This window comes from Sprattus sprattus (assembly GCF_963457725.1).
Source record: "Sprattus sprattus genome assembly, chromosome: 8".
NCBI classification, from domain to species: domain Eukaryota; kingdom Metazoa; phylum Chordata; class Actinopteri; order Clupeiformes; family Clupeidae; genus Sprattus; species Sprattus sprattus.
Window position 1 is genome coordinate 3,866,444 of NC_137927.1, and position 26,544 is coordinate 3,892,987.

The window sequence follows — 26,544 nt, forward strand, 5'->3', positions numbered from 1 at the left end:
AAACACACAAACACACATGCGCTCACACATGCATATAAAGACAGGAAAACAAACATACAAGCAAACATACCTCTTACAGTCAGACTCACACCCTCCGCCTACCCCCTCCCAACACACACACTCACACCAACACTTCCCACAAACTCGCACTTCATTTGCTTGTCGTATCAATTAAAACACAGCCTCTCTCTCTCCCTCTCCCCCTCCCCATCTCTCTCTCTCTCTGTCTCTCTGTCTCTCTGTCTCTCTGTCTCTCTCTCTCTCTCTCTCTGTCTCTCCGTCTCTGACCCACGCCATGTCTTTTATTTAGGAGGTTTTTATTCCTTTTTTCTTTGATCCCGTCCTCCTTTCCTTCTCCACCCGCATTCTTTTGTCCTCCTCCGTGACCCCGCCGGGGCCGTTCTCTTTGCATGTACTAGATAGAGGGTGCATGGATCAAGCAGCGTCTGCTCAAAGTGTAGTCTTCATTTCCACATTCAGCAATAAATTCCCTTTTTTCATGTCCATCCTTGACTTGGAATATGCTAGAAGTTTTTTGCAAGTTTTCTCAAGAAAAAAAAAATTAACTTGGAAAAAAAAAAAAAGAACGAAAAAAGAAAAAAAAAACTTGTTCATATAAGAGAAAAAAATAAATCTTTATCCTACCATTTTAACCAAAGCTATTTATTTCGTCATCTGTGTGCTGATAGTAAGTATTTTACTTTCTTTCTTTCCCTTTGTCTTTCCTTTTCTCTTCCTCTGTCTCTTTATCAAATTCAAAGGGCTCTATGAGCATAAAAGCCAGAACACAGTGTGATATTGACAGTATAATAAGAACAGAACATGAATAGACAGTATCTATCTGCCCATAATACATATAGTTAGGCACACAAATAAGCAGCACAGCAAAACAGATATCTTCAACTAAATACAGTGTATATATAAACACACACACACATAAATACATATATAGTTATATTTATAAACTGAGAGCGGGAGAGAGAGAGGGAGAAGGAGTGTGAGAGAGGCTGTGTTTTAATTGATGCGACAAGCAAATGAAGTGCGAGTTTGTGGGAAGTGTGTGTGTGTGTGGGGGGGGGGGGGGGGGGGGGGGGGTGATAGTGCATACAAGGGCGTAACCACGCATTCTTTGGGGGGGACCCCCCCAATACTGAGAAAGTACCAATCTGTCCCCCCCAATATACAACAGAAAATATGTTAAATATTTGTTCTCCTTTTATGAACCCTGTCAATGGATCGGTCTCCCGTTATGTCCTATTTATTTTCAATGTATTTCCGATTGTTAAGAAAAACATAAGCGTGCGACTCCCCCCTCCTCACTTGTGTGAATTAGTTTGAATCCACCTTGCGTCGTTCTGCGTTGTCATGGTTACCTAACACTTTTCCAGACAGTAAGGAAGTTGATACCTTAATGTGTAAGCAGATAAAACGTGTAGCCTCCTAAAATCAGAATATAAAATGATAGATCATAAACCAGGGGCACCTTGCAACCGATTTAGTGAACTTATTTTGTTTAATTTTAAGAGTTAGAAATAAAATAGTCCCGAGAAGCACAGGACTCCCGCCTGTATGAGATTATTGTGGCAAGTGCACGGATTTGGTCTTGAGTGAGCCTCGCGAGCGTGCAGTCGGTGATAACGTCTAGTAAACAGACTTAGGAGACCTGACCCAAGCTGGTTAAAGCTGCCATAACCAGATGCTGGATATAAAGGTAAAGCACATGAAGTTTAAAATAGTAAAAGAAACTAAATTGTTAAATCATCACGAGCAAATGGTATGTCGTTGCTCTCTTGAATCCTGCCTACTCAGTAGCTCCGCCAGCAGCTATAAAGTGAACTCTAGCCTACAACGTTAACCTACTCATTTGAGCTGCAAATCCCTATCATGCTAAAGTATAATTAGCACCTTTCTAAGCAGATGTCTTCAACATTTGTATTGTTATAAATATGTTAATTTCTCTTTAAAACCCACTAGAGGACACTATTTAAAAGGATATTTTCCAAAAAATCTTATGGGGGAGCATGCCCCCTGACCCCCCTAGTTTTGCTGGGTAACAGGAAAAATAATAGGTTTTATCTAGGAGTTTAGCCGACCCAAAATATGGGAATTCTAAATATAGAATTGTAGGCAATGCACGTCATTTTAATGTTTTATTTGTACACCCCCCCCCCCCCCCCCAATGTCTATACCATGGTTACGCCCTTAAGTGCATATATACATATCTATCTATATAAACATTATATGAACATCCTATGAAGCTTCAGGAAGGGGCAGGACCTGGAGTCATTTGTGTCTCCTCCAGCTATCTCTTGCTGGACTCCAGCTCCACAACAGAACAGAAAGTAGATCTACAGTTACAAGTTACAAGTCTTTTATTGTCAGAAAATGACACAGGGTCAGACTGGCACCACACAACCATAACATTGTACAACATAACATAACACATACACTCTGTACAAGTACTCTGAACATAATTTACACGTAATAAACATATAACCTTACTAAATATACAAGATAAATATATACAGTATAGTATGCTAAACATAAAACAACCTATACATATAATACTAACATATATACAAATAACATATAATACACATATAATAAACTATGCTAACCTATTAAACCTATACTAATTATCCAGTGAGGTAGTTACAGGTAGGGCAGTATTTGTGATATAATATTATCAATCAATCGTCAATGTTGTATAGCGCTTCTCTACCTGAAGACGCTTTACAGAGCAGTCCAGTCATTCAGACACAGTCATACTGGTGGTGGTAAACTACGAAGTAGCCACAGCTGCCCTGGGTCAGACTGACGGAAGCGTGGCAGCCAATCAGCGCGTACGGCCCCTCCGACCACCACCAACATTCATTCAGATTCATACCATGTGATGCATCTCTTTATGATGGTGGGGGAAACCTATCCACCTAGCCACCGTATGTAAAGTAGGTCATTGAGGGGGGACTGTGTTGGTGATTACTTGTCCAGCTCCACCATGGAAACAGGAAGAAGGTCTACACTTGTCCAACTCCAAGGCCGGACTATGCAGTGGTCAAGGTGGGTCTCAGATGTGCATCACGATGGTTTTAAAGGCTAACACGCAGAGACAGAAGCCTCATGTTTCAGCTCACCTAGGCATATTGATTAACACACATACATAATTGATTTAAGTCAGAGTTTCCTATTTCTCTTTCAGTATGATTTCTGTTTGGAATACCACGTTGTGTGTTTGCACATGAAATCCTGTGAAATTCCAGGAAGACAGGAAAAAAGAGGGCAGGGAGGGGAGGGGAGGGGAAGAAGCAGTGGTGTAGTATACGCAGGTATACAGAGAATACCCACTTATTTTTCAGTCAGCATTGCCCCACCCACCCACTTCTACCCACTTCTCAAGACAGGGCGTTTATCCTGTGCTGTATGGGCTGCTTAAAACAATTAAGAGTATGCCCACTTCTCCAGGGACCACTACACCACTGGGCAGAAGAGCATATCAGAGACAAGAAGATTCATTCATACAGGCATCAGGATAAAACATATGAGAAGACATGTGGCATACATACATGACATATACATGATTCCATGATACACACACAATGGCATATACTACCAGTGCCGATGAATACTACCCTGTCTCCTTCTGTTTTATTGTGTTTACTTACTGATTGCCAAGTGTGATTATGAATCAACCTTTACACGGCCAGAGATGTTGTGGCGTGTCTTTCCGCCTTGTTTATAACTCTCTTGCCATTCAAATAAGCAACAGTTCTGACCACTGACATTAAACTTAGCTTCATACAATTAATGTCCAGCTACAAATAATCAAGGTCAATGTAAAACAAAGTTATGCAGGAATATTAGACCAAATGCCAGTTTTTATAACACAACAAACTAGGGGAGCTTAAAAATGTAGTGGATGTGCAGGGTTGACATAATGGGTTGGGCCTCTCAAAATAATACATTTAGGCCACTATTTCTTGGACTTGGATCAGCTAATCATTACACGTGCTGTTGTGTACATTGACAAGATACAGTATATAGGTATATTACTGCACATAGCATAAGGTGGTTTACACAGAATAGGCTTTTTTCCCCATGTATAGCGTTTACTGTCTAAAAAAATAAACACTCTTAATGTGGGGTGTCAGAGGCCGGCTGGCTTTGCCGGGGGTCTTTTAAGATGCCTTTTAAGTGTAGGTGTGGCCAAACCGCTGGGTGAGAGATCAAGGCTGCCTTACCTGTTCTTCACGCACCTTTCTGGTGCGACTTACACCTGCCTGAAATATGTGCATCTGCATTCTAAAGAGACTCAAAGACTATGCATTTCTATACCGACCCTTCATGTCCCGCTGCCGACGGAAGACGTCGGACGACTCGACAGAGCGTAGTAGACCAATGTGTGGAATATCCTGCCGGTATCCGTCAGTTAACACGGTAGGCTGCAGGTGTGCTTGAAGCTGAACTGTGTGCTTGTCTACAATATGGAAGCCAGCGCGATATCTGCTTTGAAGGTTATCTCTAATGTGTTAAAAGTTAAAGCCACGGTGCCATTTTTTTAATTGTGGTTTTAATTGTAGTGTGGTTTGGGGGCGACCGCATATGAGGTAGAGAAGTCCTTAAGAAATCAGAAGGTTGCTAGTTCAATTCCTCACTGCTGAAGCGTCTTTGAGCAAGAAACTGAACCCCTAATTGCTCCTGATGTGCAGTGTGCCATCAGTGTAGATGTAAAATGTATATATTCATCCTTTTAAGTCGCTTTGGATAAAAGCGTCTGCTAAATGACTAAATGTAGGCTAAATGGGTTTGGGAAGTAGCCATATGGACAATTGAATTGAGCCTATTTAGATACAATTCTGCTTATAAGATGTAAAGCTTTTTACTGAATATAATACATTTGGATGTAATCCCTTTGTTATCACCAACATTTGGTAATTTAACTAGTTACAATTTTCCGTAAGTTTCTCCCCGGCCCTACCATTCAGTGTATAACATTAGGTAAGTGAGGTAAGTAGCCTACGGAACTAGTCAATAGTACTTAAGTAGTCAATGGAACTAGTCAATAGTAGGCCTACTTAAGTAGTCAATGGAACTAGTAAATAGTAGGCTACTTAAGTAGTCAATGGAACTAGTAAATAGTAGCTACTGAAGTAGCCAATACAATTATAAATACTACTTAAGTATCCTACGGAACTAGTAAATAGTAGCCTACTTAATGGAACTAGTAAATAGGCATCTTACGTAGTTACTATGAAAGTTTCTTTGTGACGTAATTTGAGTGTCTTATTCGTGTCTGTGGAAGACCATTATTTTGTGGAGAAATACAGGGTAAGCACATCATGTCTTGTTCTTGTTTCCACCACACCCTTCATTGTCCTTGTAGTGTGGTTACTCGGACGCTGTGTCTCAGGCCCTGAGTGGTCTCAATACTCCATTGAAAGCATGTCTGACCAGTATTCAGGCGCTAGTCCATTGAGTGATTTGAACACCGATTAAAGATTGTGAGGACAGGTCAGACGAGTGCTCTCCTCCTGGTCTTGGTCAGAACACTGTGTGTGTTTCACTCTGAAAGATCTGCAGCTTATTTAGAACCTTCTTGGGTAGACCAGAAAACAGAGCATTGCAATAATCTAGCCTGCTCAAGATAAAAGTATGCATAAGTCTTAAGTGTCTGCCAGGGAGAGATATGGTTGCACGTTAGCAACATTTCTGAGATGATTAGAAGCATTTTAGTGAAATTACTTATGTGTGATTCAAAATTCAAAAACAGGGTCTTGACGATGTTTTGCAAGGGGCTTGGCATTTTGTGCCAAATATTTTACATTAGTGGACAAACATTTCTCTGGACCTTTGCTTCAGCAATTTACACCTCACTCTTATCTTTGTTCAGTTGCAAGACATTGGGAGTTAATATAACAAATGCACTGAACTAGTTTATCAGTAGGTCTGATGTCATTGGGTGGTAGAGAAATATACAGTGGCATATCATTGGCATAGCTACAGTTTAAAAAAATCATGTTTCCCAGTTGGAGTCAATAGAGGCTGAAAAGAGCCTTGAGGAAGCCTACATGTTATGTTAGCTGATGAGTCACCAAGTGAGACAAAAGAAGTCCAAAACCAATCTAAAACTGAGCCAGACAGACCAACACAGTTCTGTAATCTACAGTTCTGTAATCTAACAGTAAGGTTGCCATGATCTACGCAGTCTAACAATACTGCGTTCTAACTCAAGTCTGGACCAATTTTCAGATGGAAAGATAGGGCCAGATTAAGAAAAATAGTGGAGTTGTCGCTTAAATGACAAATGGTGTATTTGTGTTGTTAATGATTAATGAAAATGATGAAACATGTCTGTTTTCATCATATTCTGACTGTTTTAATCACATTTAAATGAAATGAATCAAATAACTTGCTAATTTATCATTTCACATCAATTGACATGCATTTTCATCACCTCCATTTTTATCAATTAATTATTGTTATTGTTTCATCCAGTTCCAAGGTTTACGTATTTTTAGGAAATGTATTAATGCAAATGAAAAGCATCTGTCTGTCGTGATATGCTCTTGTGTTCTCACTCTCTTTCTGTCTCACTCCCTCACTTCTCTCCCCTCTCACTCTTTTTGTCTCAATCCCTCACTTCTATCCCCTCTCACTCTCCTTCTCTCTACTTCCCTCACTTCTCTCCCCTCTCACTCTTTCTCCCCTTGCCTCACTTTTATCCCCTCTCACTCTCTATTTCCCCTTCCCTCACTTCTCTCCCCTCACTTTTCTCTCTCCCTCCCTCACTTCTATCCCCTCTCACTCTCTTTCTCTCTCCCCTCTCTAGGGTATGTCCCTGGTTTCCAGAGCTGTAGGCACAATATGTCGTTTCCGTCGTCTCCTGCTCTGCTGTTGCATGCCGTTCCTACTGGTGGTATGTCTCCTAGTCTACGTCACTCTCGCCGTCTGCCTGTCCATGGCCCCCACACGACACCAGAAAGCAGAGAACATCCTTGCCATCAACACTGTAGATGGGAAGTTCATAGCCCCAGGAGCAGTGGCTAACCGTACGCAAGCTGCCCATCCAGAGGGGGCCTTCTGGAAGGACCACATGGACCTGAATAAAGCTGGACTGTGGAACCAGCTTCAGTTTAAACTGGACCTGAGGAACAGCAAGGTGCTGAACTCTATTAAGGCCCGTGCAATGGGTTTCAAAAGGCTGCCTCCCATCAGAGCCAGTGTGGGGGGAAGAGCCTGTGTTCTTAGCCTGACCTCGGTCGAGAAAGCGATGCCGGACTTCCTCACGCTGCCCCGCCACATCAGGGAGTTTATTCTGAGGATGCTGTGCCGGGACTTCCCCCTTGTCACGGACCAGCCAAATGTATGTAGAGCCAGGTCTGGGATGGGCAACAGCACGCCTCCTTTCCTGCTAATGGCCATCAAGAGCCAGGCTGAGAATTACGAGCAGCGACAGGTCATCCGGGAGACCTGGGGTAAGGAGGGCCAGGTGAGGGGCAGGACAGGTGAAGGCGGGCTGGTGCGCAGGGTGTTCCTGCTGGGGAGAGGTAGCATGAGACCCAATGTGACCCAGGAGAAGTTGCTTATAGTGGAGAACAAGCAGCACAGGGACCTCCTACGCTGGGAGTTCAAGGACACCTTTTTCAACCTGACCCTAAAGGACGTGCTGCTCTGGCGCTGGCTCGCCCGTCGCTGCCCAAACACCCGCTTCATCTTCAAGGGGGACGACGACGTCTTCATCAGGACCCCGGCCCTGTTGGACTACCTACAGGAGCAGGTGGATAAAGAGCAGCAGAAGGCGGCTGCAGGGCTTAAGCATGACAGGAAGATGGAGAACTTTGTGGTGGGTGACGTGATCCCACTAGCTCAACCAAGCCGCGCCAAAGATAAATATTACATTCCTAGGAGCTTGTACTCGGGTACGTACCCCACGTACCCGGGCGGGGGTGGGGTGGTGTACTCTGGGGCACTGGCCCAGCGTCTTGAAGAGGTTTCGCAGAAGATTTATCTGTTCCCTATCGACGACGTCTATGTGGGCATGTGTCTGGAGAAGCTAGGGGTGATTCCGAGGCACGAGCCAGCGTTCCTCACGTTCGACTTCCCTGAGGAAGAGGATATGCGCTGTGCACACCACAGCATCCTGCTGGTCCACAAGCGCAGCCCCGAAATGACGAGGAAGCTTTGGGCAGAGGTCCTCGTACCTCCCCCGGAATGCCGCAACACATCCCTCAGACTAGAGCCTACACCCAAGCCCAAGCCCACAGCAGGTGAGGACCCTCCGAAACAGGTGCTAACTAATAAGGATGAAATAGGCATCATGGATTTAATGTGAGACCACAGAAGTACTTTTCTTTTGGTATTCTTTATTACCGGACCTCCTAATGTTGACTGATTTGATATGGATGATGGCATCATTCGTATTGTCTCAGAGATGGGATGTGAATTAGTTTTGGCTCAGTGATATGGCCCTTGAAGTGTTATTTGTGAAGTGAATATTTAGAGTCTGGGTGGTTCCACAGTTCAGAACTAAAACTCATCCTGGACGCCTTTTAAAACACTGTATACACAAGACTATTCTTGCTATTTGATGAGGATGTCAGAATTGTTGTATCCTGAGTTACCAAATGTGTGTGTGTGTGTGGAGACGGTCACAAACACCATTTTAACACACCCTCTTGTTTAACTGAACACAAACACACACACAGGCACCCATAACAACTGCACCACACACATGCATAGCCAGAATCCATGAACAACAAGTTCACAAACACACGTTCAGTAATGGATCCAATCTCAAACCCCCACCTAGAACTCAAAGATCATCAATAACCAGGTTTGCTGCAAGAAGAAAACCTGTGCGAAGTAGCCCTTCCATACAGAGATGGATATACAGAGATTATTATTATTATTATGAATGTTATTTTTTGAGTGCGCACTGATATGCAACGCTCAGGTAAATGTTAACAGGTGTTCAGTACATTATGGCTCAATTTGGTACACCCCGTTACTCACTCTCAACCAGATTGCTTGATCTACCTGTATTATAATGATTGTTTTAGTCATGATGAACACTGTGAAACTTTTATATGTATGTGTTTTATATTGTAGGCTATTTTGTATTGTAAGAGTTATTCTATTAAAATCCTACTGTGAGAAGGTTGTACAGTGTCATTTTGTATTGTAAGTTATTCTATTAAAATCCTACTGCGAGAAGGTTGTACAGTGTCATTTTGTATTGTAAGAGTTATTCTATTAAAATCCTACTGTGAGAAGGTTGTTCATTGTCATTGTAACTTTATATTCGGCAATTCACACCTGGGGTGATTACGCAACCAGGCGTTTCCTGTTTTAGAAGTCAGGGGGGAGCATGAGGGCTGGTATCCATGTTGCCTCTACTGATTAGGTCTCAGGCTGAACAACTGCTATAAAACAATAAATATTTATTAATTGGATCAGTCATTGGGGTCATTTCATAGCTGGTGAGTGGGCGAGTCCTCCTGTCCCAGTGTTTAATATTTAAACTGCAGTCAGTGATGGTTTTGGCAAATCTTTACCTTCTTTTATCACTAAAATATGCACCAGAAGTCTGGAAGAAGGGAGTAAATAAAGCTTACATGTCTAACACCGGTTTTCAGATCTGAAATTGATTAAAGACTAGTTATCAGGCAAAATCATGACCTTACTGAAATGGCTCCAGGCAATACCACACACATTTTATTACACATCATCATATTTACAGGAACTATATTACAGCCCTTCTTTTAGATCAAGACGTTATACTAGAATTGATTAACCATCCCTGTCATGGATTACCAAGATAACATGACACTTATGCTCTTGTAGTTTGTGAGCTGCCTGAAATCAGTCTCTGAACTAAATGTCTTTGGCTTATTCAGCCTAGATCATATTCTCAAGGACTGTTTTCCTTGACAAACTGGTGGCGTCAGTTATACAGAACATATCTGGCGAGTGAGATCACTGTCTTATAATATGTAACCCTGTGCTAAGACTAGAATAATTGACTTGTGTATCTGTGAAACTGATTTGACCACCTGGCAAAACTTGGTCCATGTCAGGTTCTCCAAGAACGCCAAAAACCCTGCAATACCTGTACTGTATAACAATTGATGACAGACAGATAAAGGTTCCATTAAGTAAGCACAACCACCAGGATGTGATTGATTAACAGTCTGATTAAATCTGAATCTGAAGAGGGTGAGAGTGCGCCACCATCTGGTCGTTGAACACAAAGTCTAGTCTTGTGAGACCATGCCTATCCCCTGCTGTAATTCTGCCTTCATTCAAGGACTTTTTTCAGCACAGATGCACTTCACGGTCATTGAATGCTCCTGTGGTTGGTTAGTTGATTGGTCTGTTTGTACAGAGGGCATTGTTCTGGACAGCGAGAGAGGTCTGTGTACAGTTTCAGGTCCGGTCCAGTGAAAGGCAGAGTCTGTGTATTAAGAGACTGTAGCCCAAGACAGACTGCTGCATGAGGAAATACAGTTTGGTGTTTTGAGGAGAGGTTATGTTCAAGCACACAATCTGGTGTGTGTGTGGGTGTGTGCGCGACCACCACACACATACTGCACACACTACACACTGATCTTGCCACCCTCCTCCTCTTCCTTTTCTTCATCTTCATCCTCAGATTCATCCTCGCTCTCAGAGTAGTGATAGTTTGTGCGGTGGTTGGTGTTGACAAAGAGATCGCTGTCGTCCTCCTCGGACTCACTGTTCTCACTGCACTCTCCCTCTTTTTCCTCTCCTCCATCTTTCTGTGGCTCTCCATTCTTTCTCTCCTCTGAAGTGTGGTTGTCCTCAAACCCCTTTGGCCTGTATGAGACAAAACTGAAATGAACCACTGAATCCACACTAATCCCCCATTAGGGTCAGTTAGTTTAGGGTTGCACCTCGAAAGTACAATTAAATGATGGTAACATATTTTGGAGTAGAAATAATTTAAATACAAATGTAGAGATCAAGTTATCAGTTAAGATTAAATGACAAAGCCTGAAAACAGCATTTAAGTCTCTCATTCTGGAATCACAACAAGCCTTTTGATCATTTAAAAATGAAGATCTCCCCCCCTCTATAATGGAAGCAATGCAGAAGCGCCAGATATGAACACTAATGAGAGTCTAACTGGGTTACGGTTGAGACAAGAGTTTGGTTTAAGCACTCACCACAGCCCAAGCTTCTTCAGGTAATGGATGTTGTCTCTGTAGAGAATGAAGCTGATCTCTCCCTTCACCTTATCCCCCTCCTCTATTGGGTCCACTATCACAAAATCGCCTGCAGAAAAACACACACGCACACACACACACACACACACACACACACACACACACACGCACACGCACACGCACACGCACACGCACACACACTTGAGAATCACTGATAGAGTAAGCCTGACATCAAGATTATTCTGGCATCCTCTAATATTAATTTAATGATAGAAAACATCATTATATGAATATCTGCAATATAAAATCACAGATACTCCAAGCTGCTGAGTAGCAGGGTAGACGGCGCATTAAAGGCCGCTATGCAGCATGGTAGACGGCGCATTAAAGGCCGCTATGCAGCATGGTAGACAGCGCATTAAAGGCCGCTATGCAGCATGGTAGACAGCGCATTAAAGGCTGCTGAGAAGCATGGTAGACTGTGCATTAAGGGCTGCTGAGAAGCATGGTAGATGCCGCATTAGGAGCACGGTAGACGGCGTATTAAAGGCTGCTAAGGAGCATGTTAGACGGCGCATAAATAGCCTAACACACATCCTTGCTTGCGTCCTTGCTGAGCCATCGTGTGAGGCATCTCTATGCACAGGAGCTATCTGGCTCTAATCTGACACAGATCATTCCAGAAGCCGCTCCTATCTGATATGCTATCATCATAATGAGTAACTGATAGTAGATAGCGATCGCCCACATCGTGGGTCTGGAAAGCAGATAAGAATGAGGTAATAATGGCAAACCCTCTACCTCGCTTGATCCAGAGGTTTTTGCGGAACTTTGTGGGCATGCTTACGAGAAACCTCTCTCCCTCCGATGTAGCAGCCTCGTGAAGGTTGTTGCCGGGGCTACTGACAACCTGTTAAGACAAGCAGCTGATTGAGGTGAGGGGAGTCACAGACAGTATTCATCTTTCAAACACACTGTGCATGACACTCAATGTTAAACTGTAATAACATTGCGTGATAACGGTAAATGAAAAACAACCTACCCTCACAGAGTTAAAACCATTTTGTCATGAGACACCCTGGGCTATTTTTTACACATACACAAATAAGGGACAGTAACGTTGCAGGTTGTGTTCTCACCCTCACGATCTGCTGGATCTCTGTGGGTGTGACGTAATCCCCGAGCGCCTCCTTAACAACGTGTTTGCGTTTAGTAGCTTGGGACATTGTGAGCTACTCAATTCGTCTCCAGCTGCGACAGGGATCAGGGGCAGTTAAAAATCAGACAAACAAACAAAGTCGCTCAGTCTAGATAGAGGACTACTTCGGTTGGATCAGAGACCGATAAGTTTGCCTATGTGCATCTCGAAAGTTCTAGACAAGACCACCAGATCAAACTGGTCTATAATGTTATGGAGCATCAATCATCTTAAGTTTGGTTATTATCTATCTTCCTAGCTAGATGAATCGATGGTTGAATACAAATAAGAGAAAGTGACAGATTCACTTAAATCAGAATTATAATGTTACAGCAAAACCTCCTACAAAGCTGTTGAGTTTCCTAATGTATCGGCTAGGTAACACTACGTTTACGTGAACCGTTAACTGGTAACGTTACCCGTGGTAACATGAAGTCCATAATCAGATAGCGATGTGTGCAACCAACCTACCAATTCATGATGTACTTTAACGTGAACCAATTTCCAATCTAACGCGCATACATTTTGAAACGTAATTAGATAATGATGTAACACTGCGGAGTTTCTTTTAGCCAGAATAGCGACAACGTTAACTTACCCACTAACTGGATAAGAAGCTAGCTAACAGCTAACACAACACATAACATTCATTTTGTGACCAGTCTTGCGACCCTAAACATAAAGATCACACACCTTGATAATGAAGATCAAATATCGATGCAAGTGGCAATTCAATCTTCAATGTGTAGAACATGGAGTAGGTTGAGAAACCTCGATAAACAAAAGTGTACTACAGCTCGCAAATCCAGCGAAACACAGCTCAAACACACATGTGCTAAACTTCCTGCTTGTTGCGCTGCGTCAGCATTGTCAGCATTATGGGTAATGTAGTCCGTCGACGTTTAAGTCTATGTAGGAATGAAAGATGTGGGCAAAGGGCACATAAACAAAACAGCCAGTCAACAAGAATTGACTCAATCAATGTATAATTTCAAACTAATACTCCAAGAAGCACAAAGGATACATTGGCTACGATTTCTGTCCAACTGAGATTACATAAACCCTACTTTCAAATTACAGCTAGTATTTCCCACGTAAATATCAGAAAAGTATGATAAACAGGCCTGGCAAAGTATGATAAACAAAACAGGTTACTATACTGAACAATGAATCAAACTAACCTTACCAGTTCCAAGATGCATATTCTTGGGCTGAGAGCTTTTCTGTCTTCTTCAATGCATTTTGGCAGGAACTTAATAAAACTAATAAAACGGCACAAAAGTGAGCTTTAAAAGAAGCAAATGGACCACCAGAGACAGAAGCCAAGTTTTATTAGTTTTCAGACCCAATGCTACAGGAGATAATGTACAAACTGAGCAAAAAGCATTCAATTCAGTTTTCATTAACAGACATATTTAACTCCCTGTGTCCAACTCAAGGTCAAGGTCTATCTCACGAGCAGTGTTTAAAGTAAGGATGTGTGTGCGTGTGTGTGTGTGTATTTGTACTTGCTGATTCAGAATTTTTAAAATAACGGAATGATTTATATGTGCATTTGAACACAACGAACCTGACTAAGTAAATACTTCACTACAGCTTAAGAACTGAGTATCTGTAAAACGGTCCCTTACAATGCCTCAAGGTTTCAGCAGAACACATAACAACAGACAAGAGTTTGTTACAGAAAATCCCCTTTTAAAATTTGGTAGATGCATACCACCACCATTTCACAGCAGTCATTTTCTACAGGAAAAAGAAAAATCATTTCAAACAAGTGTTACAGGGATATAACAATTAAATGAAATGCTAACTCCAAATCAAAACGCAACTTTAAAATCAAACTGCAAACACAAATGAAGCTTAGGTTTAACTATTCACAACATCCGCAGACAAAATTACAGTAGGTTTGTTAACCTGGTAATGGATGGGAGGTCCTGCTAACTTACACATTTGTAACCTTAGTGTGATAGCAGGTCAGGTGAATAGGGACCTGTGGAAATCAGCAGAGGACATCACTTCCCAGAAGAGTCTTCAGGTAAGAACCCAGGTGAGTCTTCAGGTGAGAACCCAGGTGAAACGAGACTAGAGGTAGGGCCTGATGAATACTGTAGTAATGTGAATCTAATGGTTTGTGGTTTATTGGGTGGAGACATAGAGCTCTGACAGCACCACCCAACGCCATTTCTGCTCATCTAGTTCACCACCGCAGAGGAACACATAGTGTTAATGCCACACGCATCTTTTCCTCTGTATAGGTAGTAGTAACCCTGTAAGACACACAGTACACCATCACTTAAGTATTCATTCACATATTCAATCACATGAAATCCCCAGACTCTGTTGAAGGTAGCTTTAAAAGGAAATGTATCACTGGTTCTGTGGGTCTGTTTCTATCTCCAGCTATCCCTCATAAATACAGATGCTAAAAGCATAATCTACACACTACATCTGTGTTTTCCAGTCATGCTCTGACCACCCTGCATTTTTTTCTTATTTCACACCCCAGTGGGATAAATGGTTAACCAGTGGCTTTGCTGTGTCACATCCCTCAGTAATTCAAGAGGGAAAAGACAACAGAAGTATAGGTGTAGACCTGTGTCAAACGGATATCAATGTGGTTGAACGGTCAACAGGTTCAAAGGGTTGCCACATATTTCATGACAATCAATTGAGATAAATAAGGAAATGCCATTAAAACACTGACCTTTGCATATATTTTAAAATGTGGACCAGATATGATAGAAGAATTTAATGGGCCAACAGTGTCACTATGGCAACGCATAGATCTGAGGCTTAGACTTGTATATATGTAGCTGTGAACTGTCTGCTAGGCCGGGACTTCGGTTTGTTTTTTAGTGTCACATCCACATGCAGTGTTTTTGTCTTTTTGATTTCCAGATGCTAGATGGCATCTGAACTCAAGGGCCTACACAGCATCCAAGCGCCGCCATTAGAATGGAACAGGCAAACATAAAAACGTTCTCTCAGTGAATGTCTCTCTATGTGTAAACATGAAACATATCAGGAAACAAGTGTGAACAAGGTGCACAATTATAACAAGAACACAACAGGAGATCCACCAGTTCTCTCACCTGTTCTCCGTAGTCCATCCCCCAGCTGTTCTTGATGGCCCAGAACGGGACTCCCTTACCTGTCCGCAGCAGAGACAGACAGAATGAGAGGATAAGTTCAGGGCCAACTGTCTATGATGCAGGCTGGGGTAGGGTGTGTACAAGGAACCTCTGAACTCGCCCATCAACCTTTATCATAGAGTCTGATTTAATGAATCATGTATTAATGTATATTTGTGAAACAACACACACACACTTTTCTTTCATTCTCACACACAAACATGACTATCATACATGCAAGCCTGCATATACTCACGCACAGAGCAACCACATTTTACTGTTATTATCAGTAGGCTGATAAAGCGTGAAGTAGGGCCTTGTGATTTTGTGGGGAATTCCAGAAATATTCAAGGACTTTAACTAACCTTTCTTTCACATTTTCTGAGTAAATCATACATAACCCCCCCCCCCCACACACACACACACACAAACACACCTCCCCTCCCCTGAAATGACTAGAGGGGGTGTCAGCTGATAGGGCATGTGCTACTGAAGCCTCATAGAATGAGGCTAAGATATCTGAAGGCTAACACAAGACCAACCACATACAAACACCCATGAAGAAGAAACTTATTGAGGGGCTGTTGAATAGTGAGCTGTGTTTAACTATGAGGTAGTGTGACGGAGTGCCGTCACTACACATGAGTGTGTGCTCTGACTACCATCGAGCCTGACTCTTTGGTGTTGTGGTCAGAGTGCAGGTGTGGTACCCTGTAGACCTGGGTTCAAGGCTGGGTGGGGTGACTGACCTTTGAAAAGGTACTGAGAGAGGAGGGGCACTTAGCAAGTGATGCTACACATATAGCTAATCCTAGCAGAGCCTGCCTTTCATGTTGCTTACACACATATGCACATATCTGCATACACACACTCACAAATTATCTCTCAATACCACACATAAAGCTAATCATAGCCTTTCATGTGGCTAAGCTACCTGCCTGTGGTTGGGAGCAGTGTGGGGTTCTGTGTAATTCCTGAGTCCTTGAAGTGTGATAAATGGGGAGGTTTGGTGAGTGTGGAGGTATGTAGATTGATGTAAATGCTTTGTGTTAGTGCAATAAGTCTTAAAAAAGACTCACGTTCTCCGAAACCGACCAGCAGGACGGCGTGGTCAATCATCCATGGGTTACAGAAGATCTTCATTGGGTGTGATACGCCTTTCTTGTAGAACTGCACATGGTGTGTGTGTGTGTGTGTGTGTGTGTTTGTGTGAGTGTGTGTGTGTTTGTGTGTGTGTGTAGGAGAAAGACAGACAGAGAAACTTAAAAACAGACTCGAACACCAGCACACACATTCACCTCTAGCCTACATTACTCCATGTGCAGTCTCTCTCTCACTCTCTCTCTCTCACACACACACACACACACACAGCATTCCCCTCTGAGTTTCCTCAGAAACTGTAATTACAGGACGCTGACCCACACAGCCATGACCCACTAAGGACCTCACGGCTGAGGCAGCACTTACACACATTCTTAAATCTCCTGAGGTTTACTGAATTACTCTGACTTACATTCACATTCACACTTTACCAATCAAGCCTAGGCTCAACATACAGGAGATTAAAGAAAACTGTGATCATATGAAGCACTCATCGCGGCTGTTAGACCCTATTTTTTTTAAACCTTTTATTGTCTTTTACCTCCCATTAATTGCCCCTCTGACTGTGTTCTGAATATGGGTTTACCTGCATGGCAAAGGCATTGAGGGCTGCAGACACAGGGCCATTCTCTGCTAACCAGCCAGCAATCTCTGGGAGAGAGACAGAGATATGCAGAGAGAGAGAGAGAGAGAGAGAGAGAAAGTAAGGAAGAGACATTGGAGGAGAAAGAGAGGGATGTTCACATTTTCTGTTGACATGGAAGAGAATTCCGAACTCTGTGTTTGACTCTTGGCACAGGAGAGTTCTGAACTCTGTGTTTGACTCTTGGCACAGGAGAGTTCTGAACTCTGTGTTTGACTCTAGGGTTAAAAACACCAGTTCCCTAAACAGGCAGGAATGCGGGGGGGTTGGGGGGGGGGGACAATAGGGGTTGTCTAACAATGGTGTTTTCACTGAACATGGCTCGAACAGCAGGTCTTTCCACTACAGTACCTCTATATGTAACCCATCTTTGACAGAACTAGCCTAACAGGATGAGAGGGAGGACCCACCATTCAGCATTGCGAGTTAGTGAGTGTGTGTGCAGGAATGTTTGTATGTGTAGATTCATGAATGCATGACACAGACAGCTAATGTGGTTACCCACAGTAGTATGCTCATAGTGTTTGCTGTTCCACAACAGCAGTAATCATGTGACACATGTTGCTTCTATCGAGATACCAATGTTTTGTTCAGGTACTGTCTGTATAACTGCTCATTAAGGGGGACAGCATGCACACACACACTTCGGTACCATGGTCTCCTTCTCCCTCAATACACACACACACACACACACACACACACACACACACACCTTTCTCCTCTTTGGGCAGTTCCACAGAGCTGTTGATGTAAGCAGCCACCTTCCCGGTGGAGAAGTCACAACTCTGCTTCTTCCCCGTGTAGCTGTAGTCTGTCTCGGTCTCTAGGCCGCCTGAGAATATAAACAAAGTGTAAACGCAACACCACAACAACACATGAGATCAGTCCATAATGTCAACTCAACAACACTAGTATACAGATCAGTCCATAATCTGAACTCAACAAAAACAACAGCTTGGAGGGCATCGTAAAGGGTTGTTGTTGTTCCTGGTAGGTTGGATATTAAATTCTGGATTCACCTCAACAGAATGACAGGTCTGATGTATAAACAAGCTTGCTTTCCTACTAACTAGCTTGCAAGTTCAGTCTGTTACACCGTTTGCACACGCCACAGCACGCCCACACAGAGTCAAGAGAGCATTAAGCTTTGCTTGCATGTTTATTGGCTGTAATGCTATTGTTGTCTGATGAAAAGGAGAGTGGAGCTCGCCATGGTTACTCACCCAGGTTCTCAATGGCTGCATAGGCATTGGATGGAAGCCCGCCCCTACAAGCCTGGTCCACCCCATCACAGTCCACCAGCTCTGTGAGGGACAGAGACGTCAGCCAATGACATTGGAGAGTCGAAAGATAACATTGTGTATGTGTGTGTGTGCATTTGCGTTTGTGTGTGTCTTGATTGGAATTTGGGCGACAGATAGTCATATAATCTGTATGTGTTTATAAGTCAGTCCCACCAGGCTCCTGCAATGGTTTGTTGTGATTGCGACTAAAATGTAACTGAATTTGCTGAGGGGAATTCTCAAAAACTGCGATTAAAATTACGACGATTGGGAGGGGCAACTTCCTACAGGAATGTGATCCCACCAGGATGTCAGCGCAAGACCACAAAATCCTGGCGGGCTGATTGTCAGAGCGTGTGTGTGTGTGTGTTGCTCACCTTGTTCAGAAAGGGACATGAGTTTGCCACTCTTCAGGAACCACTGGCCCTCAATGTTCCCTGTGACAGAGAAGGCCCAGCAGGAGCCACACATCCCCTACACACACACACACACACACACACACACACACACACACACACACACACACACACATAAATAACATAAGAATACACAATGATTGCATGCTTGCATGTCTGTGCTTGTATGCATAGATGTGTCTCAGTGTCTGTGTGTTTTTGTATGCATTAGTGTGTGTGTGTGTGGATTTGTGGGCATGTGTGAGTGTGTGACCCTCTAACCTGGTTCTTGACATCGCTGACTGCTCCATGCTCTCTCCAGTCCCAGCTCGCTGGTGGGGGGTTGCTAGCACGTGCAGCGGGCTTTAGGGGGCGCTGTAGAGACCACTGACTCAGGAGAGGATTCAGATATGTCGCTCTAAACTCATCCTCTACAGGGCAGAGAAGGACAGAGAGAGAGAGAGAGAGATAGAGATAATTAGATAGAGAGAGAGAGAGAGGGAGATAATTAGATAGAGAGAGAGGGAGAGATTAATAGATGGAGAGAGAAAGAGAGAGAGAGAGATGTAAGCAAGGAGGGAGGGATGGAACGGAAAGAGGAGAATAGTAAGAGGAGATAGTAGAGGAGTAAAAAGGAGTGATGAGGAATGAGCACAATGAAAGGGAGAAGAGAAGAGACACAAATAGATAAAGAGAAAGAAAGCAAATCAAAATGAACAGAATCAGTGATGTCCCAGAACAAACAACTCCACACTCCAAATTACACAAAGAAACTCTGAGACCATACATTTCCCTGTTGACAACACCCCCCCCACACACACACACACACACACACACACCTGTGAGGTCACTGAACTTGGTAACCCCATACTCGGCGGTGCCCTGCTCCAGGGACTGCAGGACCTGCACAGTCTTCATGTTCTCCTTGAAAACATGCACACGCCTCTCAGCCTCTGTGTGGGACACAGACAGACAGTAGGGGTCAGAGTTTAGCCAAATCAGGTGAAAACAGTGACTTTAAACCTTGTGCATTAATGTAATTATAATATAATAACATCATTTAGTTAAGTAGCATATATGTACTTCATATTGTGTATGTGTGAGTGTGTGTGTGTGTGTGTGTGTGTGTGTGTGTGTGTGTGAGTGTCTTTGTGAGTGTGTGTGTGTGTGTGCGTGTGAGTGTGTGTGTGTGTGTGTGTGTGTGTGTGTGTGTGTGTGTGTGTGTGTGTGTGTGTGTGTGTGTGTGTGTGTGCTCACCCTCCTGACTGCTGTAAGAGCGGTTGTATTTCTCCATGAAGTCTTTAAACTGAGTCAGCAGCTCCAAAGACTCCTTAAAGGGGGAGAGACTGGTCATTATGGATACTGACATCACAGTACACAGCACACACATACAGACCTGCCTACACACACACATACACACACGCCCGCTCACACCCATACACACATGCCCGAGGACATACATACACACACGTCGGCACTCATACATACACACACGTCGGCACTCATACATACACACACGGCTGCGCACATACAAACACACATGGCTGCGCACATACATATACACACATCCACACAAACATATACACACACGCCCACCCACAAACACCCCCAAACACACTAATACACACCCACACACCCGTGCACACACAAACACACGTGAACACACAAATATACACACACACACACACATACATACACAAGCCCACCCACAAACATACACACACTAGCCTGCGCACACCCATACACACACGCGCACACACATACACACGAGCACACACATACACACATCCTACCTGAGAGGGCTGGTTCACAGAGAGGGGAACAGACACAACCTTTCACACATAGACACATGCACATACACACACACACACACGCCCGTGCACACACACACACACACGCACACACACACATGTGCACACACACATACAGTATAGCCACACACCCTACCTGAGAGGGCTGGTTCACAGAGAGGGGCACAGACACGACCTTTCTGGGCTCCTGTGGGGCTGCTGGAAATGGAGACGAGATTATAATAATGTGTGTGTGTGTGTGTGTGTGTGTGTGTGTGTGTGTGTGTGTGTGTGTGTGTGTGTGTGTGTGTGTGTGTGTGAGAGTTTGTGTGTATGTGTTTTCAGTACACACCTGAAAGCTGGCACTTCTGTTTGAGCAGTGTGTATTTACTCTGCCAGGGGATGTCCCAGACCTCAAAAAGACACACCTCTGTCTGTGGGACAGTGGAGAGAGACACAGAGGGGGGAGACAGGAGAATGAGTCTATGAGGAGACATCCACAAACATCAGTAGGATAGTCTACTTCACACTAGGCCTTTATACATGTGCCACTGTGATCAGATCAGTTTATCGTATCGTATTCGCGTGTAGGTGTGAACATTTTCAAGGGAAACGGCTCTTGTCGTTACGTGCAAAATGTGAACCGTTTACATTGCCTCGGGCATGCGCAAAGACCACGGAGATGTGCTCCCACCTGGTTTGTTTACTAACAACATCAACGTGGATCCGCATCGTGCATAGGCAGTGTAGTGGCTTAAAGTTCCCTTCTTTCTATCAGCATATAGTTCTTAATATTTTCTTTGAATAACCACTCTCAGATGGAAAGAAAACGAGTCTACGCGTGGATGTGTTTCAACAACGGTAGAAAACTGTGTTTGCTCCGTCTTTTACTGAACTCATAATTATATGACAGTGGTATTAGTTACAGTTGAGACACCCGAAATAACTTGCATGCGCAGCAATCCTGAGACGTGATTTTTAGTTTGCACATGAATACTACGTCTTCTTTGATCCCAGGAAATTTGAGCACATAACCCATCTCCCTTACGGAGATATTGGCGAAAGTTGTTTAACCTACTTCATTGCAAACGTCTAGTTTTGCAAACGTGTCTAGTTTTTGTGCAGTAGTGAATAGAGTCTCAGTCAACTACACCATACATAGCATATCATGTTTGTAGAAAATGATTAAGGTGCAGCAAATGCCAATAAGCATATTTAAATTAAATGATTCACATTGCAAGTAAAATGGTGCGGCTGGAGCAGATACAGGGAGGGACAACGGTGACGCAGTTGGGATGTAGCGACAAACATATATGTGCTGTAACAAACAGTGTTAACCAGTATGTGAGTAACGTGGGTTTTATTAAAACATAGCGTGTGTAATGTGTAGCTATTTCATTCCGTTTATTAACGTTTCCGGCTGTCTGTATTACTAGCCAGCAGCAGACGTAAAGGAAAGTGAATTAACCCCGAAGTTAAAAACATGTAATCGGCAGCGGAGCATTTTACTCCCCCGCAATATCTCTACAAACTTCCATATAGACGCGGGATCAGCAGAGGAAAATCTACTTTCCTTTTGGGAGAAACCAGGCCAGTCTTTCCCACGACTACAGCACCTTGCAAAACTAATTATATGCGTTCCAGCAACAAGTGCTGTAGTGAGCGCTCCTTCAGTGCGTCAGGGCGCGTTATAGAAGCCAGGCGCTCTCGCCTGAATCCTGACACTGTAGATGCTATTTTATTCCTGCATAGTGCTAAGACAAATTCTAAATAGAATGAAGGTTAGGCATCTCAGCAGAGGTATATTTTGGTTACATTAGGATGGCTACATTTATAGCTTGCGTTTTGGGCGCACCACAATGCCAAGAAGTTTGTCGCGACTGTAATGGCATACTTCATTGTGGGGGTGATTGATAGCTTAAGGCTTACGAGACACAGTGTTTTCCGATGTTTTACTGAGTCCTCTCTGTCTCTATCACACACACACACACACACACACACACACACACACTAACGGAAGCAAAAAAGGTTTAAATTAAGTGACGATCCCTCAAATGTCGCGTCACCTTAAAGCGCCGCAAACCTGCAAGCTATGACTCAGCTGTCAGTATTGGAAGAAGCCTTAACGTCTCGAAGATGAAACTGCCTGGGTTATTTTGTTTCGTTAGGCTATTAGTTATATTTTAAAACAGCCAGTCATTGTAGCCTACCACTCGTGGAATAAGGAATTTCAAAGAGATGATGGAGTGATTTGACTCAGAAGTGACATTGAGCATTGGCAGTGCGAGATGTTCAGAACAAGTTAAACTTCTAGCTCAGTAACATCAACAGCTAAGAAAGAAGGTAAGAAAAATAGTCGGAAAACTTTGATTTGCAAGGGAAGCAGGCAAGTGTTGGGGTTGTTACAGTATATAGCCTACAATGTGGTGAAATTTCGGAATTAATAGGCTCCAGTCGGTGTTTCCTTAATATGCTTTCTTTCATTTTGCAAAAAACAGTAGGCTATATTACCATATTAAAATGGTGTACCAAATTGCGTTTTATTACTGATAAAAAATTGTAGGCCTACTAGCCTATTGGATCAGTCTCCTTTCAAGAACAGGCAAGAACTTTCTAGCCTCTAACTTTCTAGCCTCCTGTCACCGTCTCCCCCCAGTCACGCACCGCCTCCCCCATGACACATCGGACTGATTTGACACGCCCTTTTCTGAGCCGAACGATCGTGGTAAACCACCTCTCTCGAAAGACTCAGACGATCGGCGGAAAAACAGTTCACATCTAGACCCCTTATACATGAGGCAATTGTAACACGTTCGCGAGTTTCTATCGGTGCAGACGCGATGTAACAGCTTTACATTGACGCATGTATAAGGGGCTACTGTATGTGTGTGTGTGTGTGTGTGTGTGTGTGTGTGTGTTTGTGTGTGTGTGTGTGTGTGTTTGAGTGTGTGTGTGCGTGTTTGAGTGTGTGTGTGTGTGTGTGTGTGTGTGTGTGTGTGTGTGTGTGTACTTCTAATTCACACTGTGTGTGTGTATGTCATTCTAATTCACACAGTGTGTATGTGGGTGTGTGTGTGTGTGTGTGTGTGGTTATGTGTGTGTGTGTGTGTGTGAATACTTCTACTTCAGAGATAGATGGAAAGACATTTCTGGGAGTGTTGTAACGCAGGGAAGGGTGTGTTTCTTCCTTATTTAAACTCTTGTTTAGAGATAAGAAAGTGGCACACTATGTTCTAGTGTGCAGAGATCCCAGAAGAGAGCCTTCTCAAAGTGAGTTCAGTTAATACATCAACATGATCATCTCTAGAGGGAAAAAATACCCTAACCGTTCTTCCCAAACCAAAGACACTTCAACAGAACAACAATGTATACCCACTCAGCTAAAGCAAAGGATAGAATATATAAGCTCGATTAATAAAAATGTAAAGATAGCACTTGAGTGAGTTGCGGGATGTATTTATGTGCAGTATGTGTATCCTAGCGTTGCTATCCAGTTGTGTTTTGAACGGTGTGATTCAGACACAGCTGCTTCTCACGCACTCAGCTGACCAGGCAGTTCTCTTTACGAACAGCTTCCTGAATCTACTACAGCTGAGGGATGACTGGTGACAATCCACAAAGAGTGTGTGTGTGTGTGTGTGTGTGTGTGTGTGTGTGTGTAGAGGGAGAATGTGTACTTGTACATATTCTTTGTGTGAGTGCGTTCTCTTATTAGGCACTGGTTTGGTCACATGCTGTAGTGTTTTTGTGGAGTAGGACAGGATCCCACACAAAGTGTATGTGTGTGTGTGTGTGTGTGTGTGTGTGTGTGTGTGTGTGTGTGTGTGTGTGTGTGTGTGTGTGTGTGTGTTCCCTCCCACTGACCATTACCTGAGCACCAATGACTTATCCAACTGTCTAATGGGGCATGGACACTGCCAAGGCACAGAATTTCATAAAATGAACAGGGTTCTTTGAGTGTGTGTGCCGCGTGCGTGTGCGTGTGTGCCGCGTGCGTGTGCGTGTGTTTAATGGAGCATAATCTGTACATGAGAGAAACGGGTAATCGGGAAAAAAAAAAAATCTGTAGTGCAAATACTGGACGGCACAAATGTCATAGAGTACCCTCCCTACGGTGGAGCATGGGCTCTGACTGCCACACCAACAACCCTCACTTACTGGGGTCATGTCAGTGTGCTAGATGGTGTGTGTGGGGTGGCTGAGAACTCTCCCTTCACACAGAAAACACCTCACCTTCAGTTTGTGGGGCTCTGGAACAAACTCACACACGTCAGACACACTGAGTTCAGCCGTCTTCTTGCACTGCGTGTTCCCAATCTCCACGGTCATACTGTACCTAATCCCCTTCACCAACTGCAGGAAAAACACATAATACACGAAAGACGGAATAAATATTCTTCATTACTACATGACATGCGCCGACAGGTTATGGCATGGTTAGCTGATCGTTGCCTTGCTTTGGAAATGCACCATTCTGTATTTTATTTTAAGTTTAATTTTGGTACTGTATAACACTGTATTATGTTGTTACAACTACGACTAAAATTAGAAAAGGACGGCAGCATTCTCTATTGATTGCGCAATAGCTGCGCATGACGTGCGCAATTTGGAAGCTCTAAAAACATCCCCGCACTACATGGGATTATCGCGAGCAGCGCATCATCTTCGGCCCATACCGGAGCTGTTTACATCACATTTACGGAGTCCGACATTTCGTAACAACCACTTACCAACCCATTAACAGTAACATAGTAACAAACAAGACTAATACTGTAAATCATATGAAAAGTAACAATACTAACAGCTATCATATAGACGCTTATGCTACTGAAATGAAGTCAAACGTCGGGTTGTAGCCTATCAAAACTATAGCCTACCTGTTTGGTGGCTGATATCACGCGACTGACTCTGCGGATATGCATGCCATTAGACCCCATGTTGTAACGCTCCTCGGCGAATTGAATCGCTTTCACAACACCAGGGTCCGACTCAGACAAACGCACCATGGCTCCCGGAGCCCCGATCAACGGTGCGTTTGGGCCGACATCGACACTAAAAGCCAAACCACATACGGCTATGATCAAACAGAGAAACAGAGCGTGCGCCTCCATGTCTCCCAGGGCTGAGTAATGAAGGGATCAAAACTCGATTGGCACCCCGTTTTCAAGAGATTCTGTTTGCTGTAGTTAAATATCAAACCTGTTGGCGCTTAATACAAGCTGCGAAATAGCCTATGCCTGTCTACCTAACCGAAGATGGTGGTCGACCCAAACAAAACAGTGTTCTGCCAGGCTAAAAGATGGTTGGCTAACACCAGAATGGGCGGAGCGTGAAGTGTATTAGCCTATGCTTTGCAAGTCCGCTACTGTTCAGCAAAGATATAGCCTACATTTTTGGCAGACTAATTCCTCAGGGGCTCGAAATCTTTGATAATCCTATAAAAAATCAAGAGCTCCCCAAACTGAGCGTAACAGCTTAAATCCGTTCATTTAAATGTTGAAGTTGTAGGCTATAAAGAAATAACACAATCAAAGTCTTTGTCAGGGATAAGGGTTATTATTCGAAAACAGTCTATATTTCAGCAGGTCTGTAGGCCTATGGGGCTGGTCTTTTTGATCAGTTCTCAAGACACTAAAATTCCAGGCCAAAAAATGGCAGTAGGCCCATGTATGAAACAATTTCTCAACATCTGATTCATTTACCAGTGAACAGACATGGCGAAATCAAATCCGTCTTACTGAAACGCACAGGAGGAGTCAGCTTTTCTTTTGAATTTAACCACGAAAGCTAAAGGATAATTATCATAGGCTAGCTATTCTG

General features: G+C 43.5%; 3 protein-coding genes across 5 annotated transcripts; 1 reads left to right on the plus strand and 2 right to left on the minus strand.

Annotated features, from left to right (window-relative positions):
• Window positions 1–6,895: 6,895 nt before the first annotated feature.
• On the plus strand, window positions 6,896–8,329 carry LOC308368742 (N-acetyllactosaminide beta-1,3-N-acetylglucosaminyltransferase 2; the record flags this gene model as incomplete). The annotated part of the gene is made up of 1 exon (XM_080842995.1): window positions 6,896–8,329. The coding sequence occupies one exon, from the start codon at window positions 6,896–6,898 to the stop codon at window positions 8,327–8,329; it is 1,434 nt and encodes a 477-aa protein (XP_080699121.1).
• Window positions 8,330–9,741: 1,412 nt separating this feature from the next.
• eif1ad (eukaryotic translation initiation factor 1A domain containing) lies at window positions 9,742–13,202 on the minus strand. Its single transcript, XM_080843966.1, has 5 exons — window positions 13,075–13,202; window positions 12,323–12,434; window positions 11,985–12,093; window positions 11,184–11,292; window positions 9,742–10,833 (listed from the first exon to the last, which is right to left on the minus strand). Exons 2-5 carry the CDS (start codon window positions 12,407–12,409, stop codon window positions 10,593–10,595), a joined length of 546 nt encoding a protein of 181 aa, XP_080700092.1. The 5' UTR covers window positions 12,410–12,434; window positions 13,075–13,202; the 3' UTR covers window positions 9,742–10,592.
• Window positions 13,203–13,695: 493 nt separating this feature from the next.
• Window positions 13,696–25,983, minus strand: ctsf (cathepsin F). 3 transcript variants are annotated; one of them, XR_013968756.1, is made up of 15 exons: window positions 25,602–25,983; window positions 24,958–25,077; window positions 21,077–21,158; window positions 20,882–20,943; window positions 20,192–20,264; window positions 19,774–19,887; window positions 19,217–19,365; window positions 18,917–19,013; window positions 18,480–18,560; window positions 17,969–18,088; window positions 17,200–17,264; window positions 16,592–16,682; window positions 15,474–15,532; window positions 14,328–14,648; window positions 13,696–14,124 (listed from the first exon to the last, which is right to left on the minus strand). XR_013968756.1 is itself a non-coding variant. In XM_080843818.1 (14 exons), the coding sequence occupies exons 1-14, from the start codon at window positions 25,833–25,835 to the stop codon at window positions 14,574–14,576; spliced, it is 1,419 nt and encodes a 472-aa protein (XP_080699944.1). In that variant the 5' UTR covers window positions 25,836–25,983; the 3' UTR covers window positions 13,696–14,573. The 3 variants fall into 3 exon arrangements, 2 of the variants coding, with proteins under 2 accessions (XP_080699944.1, XP_080699943.1); XM_080843818.1 differs by having other exon boundaries at window positions 13,696–14,648; window positions 20,882–20,940; XM_080843817.1 differs by having other exon boundaries at window positions 13,696–14,648.
• Between the last annotated feature and the right edge of the window lie 561 nt (window positions 25,984–26,544).

Excerpts from the sequence above, each read along its gene's own strand:
- eif1ad (XM_080843966.1), bottom strand. The coding sequence starts at position 12,409 with ATGTCCCAAGCTACTAAACGCAAACACGTTGTTAAGGAGGCGCTCGGG. Across the intron at positions 12,094-12,322 it reads AGATCCAGCAGATCGTGAGG|GTTGTCAGTAGCCCCGGCAA; the intron begins GTGAGAACACAA and ends TTGTCTTAACAG. Across the intron at positions 11,293-11,984 it reads AAACCTCTGGATCAAGCGAG|GCGATTTTGTGATAGTGGAC; the intron begins GTAGAGGGTTTG and ends GTTTTTCTGCAG.
- ctsf (XM_080843817.1), bottom strand. The coding sequence starts at position 25,835 with ATGGAGGCGCACGCTCTGTTTCTCTGTTTGATCATAGCCGTATGTGGT. Across the intron at positions 19,366-19,773 it reads CAAGTTCAGTGACCTCACAG|AGGATGAGTTTAGAGCGACA; the intron begins GTGTGTGTGTGT and ends TCTGCCCTGTAG. Across the intron at positions 18,089-18,479 it reads TGCAGCCATTGAGAACCTGG|GCGGCCTAGAGACCGAGACA; the intron begins GTGAGTAACCAT and ends TTATATTCTCAG.